This window comes from Helianthus annuus, chromosome 13, assembly GCF_002127325.2.
Source record: "Helianthus annuus cultivar XRQ/B chromosome 13, HanXRQr2.0-SUNRISE, whole genome shotgun sequence".
NCBI lineage: Eukaryota > Viridiplantae > Streptophyta > Magnoliopsida > Asterales > Asteraceae > Helianthus > Helianthus annuus.
Window position 1 is genome coordinate 946,612 of NC_035445.2, and position 9,535 is coordinate 956,146.

Consider the following 9,535-nt stretch of genomic DNA (forward strand, 5'->3'; position numbering starts at 1 on the left):
TTTCGCTGTAAATTAAAAAATGTAATATACAGTTAAAATATTAGGATGAATCAACACATTTTCAGTGATTTTGCTATAGATTAAAAATGTAACTGACAGTTAAAATATTTGGATGATACAATGAACGGCCAATAAATCGTGGGCTCCAAGTAAATAAAACGGACGATATTCATTAGTACGAGAAATCGGATATATTATATACAAGCTAACACTAAAATTGATGAATATGTCTTTTGTCCCATCAAGATTGCAACCACTTCCCACTATCGGATGAAACAAAATTAATTATATTGGTTCAAGAAAATCCGACTCTTGACTTGTCATGTTTCAAAAATACGAGATCATTTATTTTTAAAAGGTGATGTCAAATCCAATTTTCATTTTGATGTTAACAACATGATAAAAGCAATGGTCTTGAAGGTTTGATCCATTCTAATGGGATGCCATGTGAATGCTATGTAGACAAATGGTTAGATAGAACGTGGGAATGATTGAATCAGATTCAGAATTTCTTCACCCTTGTGTAGGGATTTTTTTAATTCAAATAAATAATACTCCATTAATTAAACTTCTCTACTTGCAGATTTACATGTGATGATGTTGGGTTGGGTAGGTCCTTCCTTATTTAAGTAGCCCGTCCTCTAATCTTCTTGGCCATCTTCTCCTTAATTCCTCATTTGACTAATCAATCTCCTTTCAAGATCCAAAATGGCTAAATTTTGCGCTCTTCTCTTGTTATCTGCTATATGTTATTTGTTTGTTCATACCGATGCTTTTACTGCTTCGAGATGGATGAGAGCTCATGCAACCTTTTATGGAGGCAGTGATGCTTCCGGAACAATGGGTAAGCATGAAACTACTTGTTCTGTTGTTCATCTATGGTTAACTTATATTTTATAGGCATTAAACATTTTATTCTTGGTTTTTTATCCTTAATATAGGGTACGTATTATTTTAGACATTTTACTATCAAAGAAGCATTTTTTTTTTTTTACTCATCTATTTTTATGTTAGCTAAGGGTATTTTTGACATTTAAATAAAGCTTTACTTGTACTTTGACAAACATTTTTTACACATTCTAGCAGTTAACAACTAGAAAAGTTGTAGTCACCTCTAAGCCAAACCCATGAAACTTGCATAGCTTGGTTTGCCACTTCTTTTTTTTTTTTTTTTTTTTTTTTTTTTTGCTGATTTGAAGGTTGATTTGTGCAGGAGGGGCTTGTGGGTATGGCAACTTGTACTCATCGGGTTATGGTACAAGAACCGCTGCATTGAGTACCGCTCTTTTCAACGATGGTGCGGCTTGTGGACAATGTTACAAAATCATATGTGACTACAAAGCCGACCCAAAGTGGTGCCGAAAAGGAGTGTCCGTGACCATTACAGCCACAAACTTTTGTCCACCAAACTTTGCTCAGCCTAGCAACGCCGGAGGTTGGTGCAACCCACCACTCCAACATTTCGATATGGCTCAGCCTGCTTGGGAGAAAATCGGCATTTACAAAGGTGGAATCGTGCCCGTTATCTACCAAAGGTCACCCCTCTTTTCCTATTTATTTTTTCTCACACTATTCGCCGTTAAATCTTTACACTAGGAGTATTCATTTTTCGGTTACAGTTATGTTTGGTTTTTATTTACAACTGAATAAAATTAAAAAAAAACTTAATAAACCGAACTGATGGACACCCCTACTTGACACATAGGTCCCTAATATTTATAGTTTTATTGATTTTCAGAGTCCCATGCAAGAAACATGGTGGAGTTAGATTCACTATCAACGGACGAGATTATTTTGAGCTTGTTTTGATAACCAATGTTGGTGGGGCCGGAGCGATTCAATCAGTGAAGGTTAAGGGCTCGAAAACCGGATGGTTGCCGATGTCGAGAAATTGGGGGGCTAATTGGCAATCAAACTCGTATCTAAATGGCCAATCTATGTCATTTATGGTTACAACCACGGATGGTGTCACAAAGACCTTCTCCAATATCGTGCCTGCAAACTGGGGCTTTGGTCAAACTTATTCTAGTCGTCTACAATTCTAAAAGAGAAATACAGGAACACTGTGTGCTTGTGCTTCAGGGTTTAGAGTTTTGGGTTTTCTAAAGAGGCAGCGGCGTGCTTACTCTTTTTATAGAAGCAGCCTGCCGGGTTTTCTTTTGTCAGGTGGTTGTTTTAATAACTATATTGAAACGGGTTTTTCTAATTCTAACCCGGAAAACCCAGATTGTGTTGGTTATACTTGTGTATTCTTCAGTAATTATGTAATAAGAAGCACTATAATTCTTCTTTCTATACTGTTTTCTTGCATGGGCTAAAGTCCTATATTTAATACGAATGTGACAAGTTATTGACTTCAAAAATATGTCTCATTCTTTTCCTTTTATTGCACAAAATATAACTTTCTTGCAAACTATAATTTCATTATGCGGCATTTGTCGAATGGATTGGTGTAACATATAGAAAATAATGTGGGTCTATGTAATTTATATAAAATAGAATACAACTAACTATCTAACCACATTACTAAGTGTAACTAACTATTCTTGTTGAAATATCATAATATTCGTGTTTATTTTCAATTCAATATGTTGCCTTATATTGTGCCTTTTTTTAATCATTTCCTTTTTTCTTTCATATAACCGTTGCTAGCTGTCTTTGGGCTTTGGAGCATTGTTGGGCTGCTGGTTCTTTTGGGCTTTGTCAACTTAGGGCAGAAGCCCTTGTCTGTTATATAGGGTCGCTGGCTTTGGGTTCTACACAACAACAACAACAACACAACAGTACATCATCTATTCATCACAAGTCTGCGATTAACACCAGCAGAAGGTTCTGTTCAATTTTGTCTGTCTCGAAGGTCATAGAGACCGTTTCTAATCACTGTCTTTGTAACAGATCATTACTGATCTGAGTTGAGTGGCTGTGAGATTAAACCGGTAACTTAGCCGGAATAATTCTGTACCCATTTGGGATCAATCACGCCGACTGGTGGTTTTAATAAAGTCTTTCTGTTCTGTTGTGTGATATCTTGTCTTTGACCTGGTATCAGAGCACTAGGTGCTCTTGGGGTTCCTGTTCTGTCATCCGCTGCGTTCTAGGGTTTCCGGTCAAATCCGTTTTGGTAGTTGAAAGCCGTTGTTGTTTTCTGGAGTCTTGGTAGCTTCGTTTTGATTCTGCCGATTCTGGGTCTGGTGGCGTTCACTCTCTTGGAGGCTGCTGTAGTCGTACTGAAGAAGCAAACCCTAATTTCAAGGCTTCGTTTCTGTGCTGTGAAGAGGTCTCGTTGGTCTCTGTTAAGGGCAAACCAACAGACCTCGATATTTGTCTTCTGATCAGTTACTTGTAACCCTAAGTGAAGGTTACAAGCCTGATCCACTAAAGTTATCCGCACCCACTGTGAGCGTATTCTGACCCTTTCCTCCTGTTTTCTGTTCTTTGCATCATTGTGTCAGTGTGTCTAGGCATATTGATACCGGGTTAGTAAAGACCGGTTTGATTTGGGACACAGAGAGGGTTCACTCTATTGCATTTTTATTGATTATTTGTTTTCTGTTTAATTATCTGTGTTGATCTGTTCTTTGACTGTCTGTTATCATGCCTGATAAGAATAATGATTCTCTTGTTTCCACTAGTGGCACCCTTGTTAGTAAAATTGATGCTGGTGACCCACTTTACCTTCATCCTAGTGACTCGGCTAATCTGACCATTGTTAATATTAAACTGAAAGGCACCGATAATTACAATGTTTGGGCTAATGCTATGAACCTGGCTTTACAAGTTAAAAATAAATTAGGGTTTGTTGATGGTTCATGTGCTAGACCTACTAGGATGAAGTGTTAGGAAAACAGTGGGATCATTGTAATTCTATTGTTCTTACATGGATTTTGAATTCTGTGTCTGAAGAGTTATATTTGGGTCATGTTTATTCTAAGCTTGCCTCTGTAGTGTGGAAAGAACTAAAAGAAACTTATGATAAAGTTGATGGGTCGGTGGTCTTTAATTTGTATCAAAAAATTAATTCTTTTTCTCAAAATGGCATGCCTGTATCTGAGTATTATCATAAACTTAACTGCATGTGGAAACAATTAGATCAAATTCTATCTCTACCTACGTGTACTTGTGATGCTTCCAAACAATTTAATGATTTCAATCACTTGATTAAATTGATGCAGTTCTTAATGGGTCTCGACAGTGTTTACCAGTCTGTAAGAACTTCTCTGTTAACTATGGAAGTTCTTCCGTCTGTTAAGGAAGCCTTCTCTATTGTTTCCAGAGAAGAATCTCACAGGAATTCAAACAATTTTTCTGAAAAAATATCTAATAATCCTGTCGGCTTTGCTGTTAAAACCAGTCAATCGTTTGATTCAAAAAGGAAAAATGTTAGACCCCCTAACCCAAATCTTAAATGCTCACATTGTAACAAAATTGGACACACTGTTGAGAGATGTTATGAACTGGTTGGTTACCCCTCTTGGATGAAATCTAAAACGAGTGGTAATAAGGGAGGCAGGGTTAGTAATAATGTGGTTGTTGATGCTTCTGAAACTGCTTCATCGTCTACTGTGAATGGTTTAACAAATGAACAGATTGCGCAATTACTTAGCCTGTTGAATGATAAGTCCAGAAGTGAAACTCAAGGCAATAACTTTGCTGGTAGGTCTAATTATGTCTGTTTTAATAGTTACGCTGATATTTTTAAACCTACATGTGATTTTAAACCTGCTTATTGTTTTTCCAACTTTGGAAATAATGTGAAAACGGCTGGGTGGATAATTGATTCAGGGGCAAATCAACACATGATTACAGATGACACTAACCTTTTAAATCAAATGGATGTTACAGAATATAACATCAAAGTTAAACATCCCAATGGGACAAGTGCTTTAGTAACTAAGATTGGTGATGTTAAACTAAGTGATAAGGTTATCTTATATGATGTGTTTGTTATTCCTGATTATTGTGTCAATCTTGTTTCTGTTCATAAACTTGCCAAAGATTGCAATCTGACTTTTCTTTTGATGAACATAATTGTTATATTCAGGACTCTCAAACAAAGAAAGTCCTGGTGACTGGTAGTCAACTTGATGGTCTATATTTCTGTGGTAATTCTACTATGTCTAACAAGGTGTGTAATGCTAGTCTTGATGTTAATCTTTGGCATGCTAGATTAGGCCACCCTGCTGAACCTGTGTTGCATGTTTTAAAAGACAAAGTAGATATTAAAAAAGATGTTAAACTTGAGCCTTGTGAAACATGTCATAGGGCAAAACAACGTAGGGAACCATTTCCTTTAAGTGATCATAAGACTAAGTCTTTAGGAGACCTTGTACATCTTGATGTATGGGGTCCCTATAGGGTCCAAAGTAGGGATGGCTTTAGATATTTCCTCACAGTGGTTGATGATTACACACGAGTTGTTTGGGTCTATCTTATGAAAAATAAAGATGAAGTGTTTTACAATATAAAAGGGTTCTTCAATATGCTTAAAACCCAATTTAGTAAACACATTAAAATGTTCAGAAGTGATAACGGTACTGAGTTTATAAACAAACAAATGAAAGAGTTTTGTTACAATAATGGTATTATTCATCAAACCTCGTGTGTTCATACTCCACAACAAAATGGGATAGTTGAAAGGAAACATAGGCACCTTTTAAATGTTGCCAGAGCGTTATTGTTCCAAGCTGGATTTCCTCTTAAATTCTGGTCTGAATGTATTCTAACTGCTTCCTATTTGATTAACAGAACTCCGTCTTCTGTCTTAAATGGTAGGTCTCCTTATGAGCTTGTGTTTGGTTTTGCTCCTGTGTTGAGTCAGCTGAGGATTGTTGGGTGTCTTTGTTTTAGCACTGTTTTAAACAATTCTGATAAGTTTAATAGTCATGCAGAAAAATGTGTTCTAGTTGGATATTCAAATGAGAAAAAAGGGTATAAACTATGGAGTCTAGATCAAAGAATTATGTTTTATTCTAGGGATATCAGATTTTATGAATCTGTTTTCCCGTTCAAAGAAAAGACAACCTCCCTTGATCCAGATCCTAAAGTTAATACTTTAAATTTTTTTGACTTATTTGACCAAAATGACACCCAAAACTCTAAAGCTGACTCTACTCCCTATGATGATAACACAAGCATGAATCCTACAGGTCTTAATCACTCTCAGCAACCTGTTAATAACTCTGACAATGCTTTAGGAAGGGCTGATATACAGCAACCAAGTGATGTTGAGTTAGAACCTGGTAGGGTTGAGACTGATTTAGACGTTGAGGAAAACATAAGCAATTCTGAGGGAGATAACGTAGGGCAACCTAGCAGTGTTTTAAGGAAATCTTCTAGGAATGTAAAATTTCCATCTAAACTTGATGACTTTGTTATTGATGGTAAAGTTAAATATGGTCTTGAAAAAGTGTTAAATTATGCTAATCTTGATTCTGAAAGTATGTGTTTTGCTTCGATGCTTAATAAGAGTTGTGAACCAAGAAACTATTTTGAAGCTAAATCTGATAACAATTGGATTACTGCCATGAATGATGAATTAGAAGCCTTACATAGGAATGATACTTGGGAAATAGTCGATTTGCCTCCCAATAGGAAAGCTATAGGCTGTAAATGGATTTACAAAATCAAATATAAAGCCTCAGGCGAAATAGAAAGGTACAAGGCTAGACTTGTTGCCAAAGGTTTTAGTCAAAAGGAGGGTATTGACTTCTTTGAAACATTTTCACCTGTTGTGAAAATGGTTACAGTTAGATGTGTTCTAACTATTGCTATTAACAAAGGTTGGGATATACATCAACTAGATGTAAATAACGCTTTCCTATATGGTAATTTAAATGAAGAGGTTTATATCACCCTTCCTGATGGTTATAATCCCAATCATGTTAATAAAGTTTGTAAACTTAAAAAATCCCTTTATGGTCTTAAACAAGCTCCTCGTATGTGGAATGAGAAGCTTGTTGATGTTCTACTTAAACTTGGTTTTGAACAAAGTAAGTGTGACCACTCCATGTTTGTCAAAACAAGTAAATCTGTGTTTATTGATTTACTTGTTTATGTGGATGATATAGTCATAACTGGTAGTTGTTCTACTGAGATTTCTAAAATTAAATCCCTTCTTAAATCTAAATTCTTAATTAAGGATTTGGGAATGTTAAAATATTTCCTTGGAATTGAGGTTCTCAAAACCAAAGATGGCCTATGCTTATCGCAAAGGAAATATTGTCTTGACTTACTTGCTGAATTTGGTTTGACTGGGTGTAAACCAGTTAACAATCCCATTGAACCTAATCATATTTTAACCCATTTATGTGAAAAAAATAATCAAGCTTTACCTGATATTTCTGTTTATCAAAAATTAGTGGGAAAACTAATATACCTTTCACATACTAGACCGGACATTGCCTATTCGGTTCAATATCTAAGTCAACATATGCACAGTCCCACTAATGCTCATTTTAAAATTGCTTTAAGACTTTTAAGATATCTTAAGGGCTCTCCTGGAAAAGGTTTGTTATTTAAAAAAGGGGATTCCTTAGAACTTAAAGCCTTTGCTGATTCTGACTGGGGCAAATGTGTTAACTCTAGGAAGTCTATCACAGGTTTTTGTGTCTTCCTAGGTAACTCTCTTATTTCATGGAAAAGCAAAAAACAGTCTACCATTTCTAGATCTTCTGCTGAGGCAGAATATCGTGCTATGTGTGCTGCGACAAGTGAAATCATTTGGCTCCTTAACATTTTAAATGAACTTAAAATTGATGCCAAACTTCCTGTGTCTCTTTTTTGTGATAATACAGCTGCTATTTCAATAGCTGCTAATCCTGTCTTTCACGATCGTACAAAGCATTTCGAAATTGATCTCTTTTTTTTAAGAGAAAAAATTTCAAAAGGGGTTATTAAAACTGTTGGTGTCGCATCTGAAGATCAAACGGCAGATGTGTTTACCAAAGGGCTGCTCGTTCAAGCTCATGACAAGGTATGTCAAAATCTTGGCCTGTTTAATTGCTTTGCATATTGAATTGAGGGGGGGTGTTGAAATATCATAATATTCGTGTTTATTTTCAATTCAATATGTTGCCTTATATTGTGCCTTTTTTAATCATTTCCTTTTTTCTTTCATATAACCGTTGCTGGCTGTCTTTGGGCTTTGGAGCATTGTTGGGCTGCTGGTTCTTTTGGGCTTTGTCAACTTAGGGCAGAAGCCCTTGTCTGTTATATAGGGTCGCTGGCTTTGGGTTCTACACAACAACAACAACACACAACAATACATCATCTATTCATCACAAGTCTGCGATTAACACCACCAGAAGGTTCTGTTCGATTTTGTCTGTCTCGAAGGTCATAGAGATCGTTTCTGATCACTGTCTTTGTAACAGATCATTACTGATCTGAGTTGAGTGGCTGTGAGATTAAACCGGTAACTTTGCCAGAATAATTCTGTACCCGTTTGGGATCAATCACGCCGACTGGTGGTTTTAATAAAGTCTTTCTGTTCTGTTGTGTGATATCTTGTCTTTGACAATTCTACACTTTTATAGCTAGCATGATCATCTATACCTCTATTTGTTCGAGTCTCCAAAGAACATTTTGAACTGTAGGTCTGGCCTTAGGATCATACTCAACACACTGAAGTGCTAATCTTATTATCTTGACCAACATGTTGCCATTGCTAACGTTTTCCTCTATTAGTTTCATGTCACGCACTTCGTTAAACCACTTTTCTGTAGGTACGGACCTCACCCAATGTCACACCCCAACCAATGGCGAAAACATCGGGATGAGACGAAGTGTGAAGATTGCTAGAGACATCATAACGCTATTTGTGACAATATTTAGAAAATCCAAATTTCATTTCATTTCATAACTTCAAATAGTCAACGTTACAAGAAATTCAAATACGACAAGTTTAACAAAACAACATGATAACATATCAAAATTTTGATACAACATTTTAAACCCTAACGTCTATATGTGTATCTAGGCATCAACGCTACTTCATTTCATAGCATCATCGTCCTCAACCTGTAACATGTTTAAAATAAAGTTCAATGCAAAAGCAAAGGCGAGTATACAAGTTTGATACGTACATAGCAAAAGATAAGTTTGAACAATTCCTCATAGCAAGCATGTGATTCAAGATAAACATTTAAACATGGCATGTGTCTAACATATCAAACCAAGAAAACGCAACTTGCTCATGACATAACCAAAGTTTCAGTAGAGGCGGGTCGTTAATCCTATAGCGCTACATATGTCAAGGTTTGGCTCGTACGAAGTTAATGATAAGTTCAACACATAAGAATCACCCAAATTTAAAGTATCAAGCCATCACATATACAAGCATTGTTATAGGAATGTTCGTGTGTTTAGACAAAAGTTCATGTGTAAGTTTCAATAGGTAAACATGTTACACCCCAAAAGTGGTAAAAGTAAAAGGGGAAAAGTACGAGTATACTCACAAAGTTTGCATATGTTTTCCGATTATCCAATTGTTGACGAGTAGAGATTTAGAGTCCGAATGTATAAGGGTTAAGGTTCA

At 36.1% G+C, this 9,535-nt stretch overlaps 1 protein-coding gene across 1 annotated transcript; it reads left to right on the top strand.

Moving 5' to 3' along the window:
- The first annotated feature begins 514 nt into the window (after positions 1 to 514).
- LOC110897309 (expansin-A11) lies at positions 515 to 2,363 on the top strand. The gene is made up of 3 exons (XM_022144061.2): positions 515 to 844; positions 1,214 to 1,535; positions 1,739 to 2,363. The coding sequence occupies exons 1-3, from the start codon at positions 709 to 711 to the stop codon at positions 2,043 to 2,045; spliced, it is 765 nt and encodes a 254-aa protein (XP_021999753.1). The 5' UTR covers positions 515 to 708; the 3' UTR covers positions 2,046 to 2,363.
- Positions 2,364 to 9,535: the final 7,172 nt, after the last annotated feature.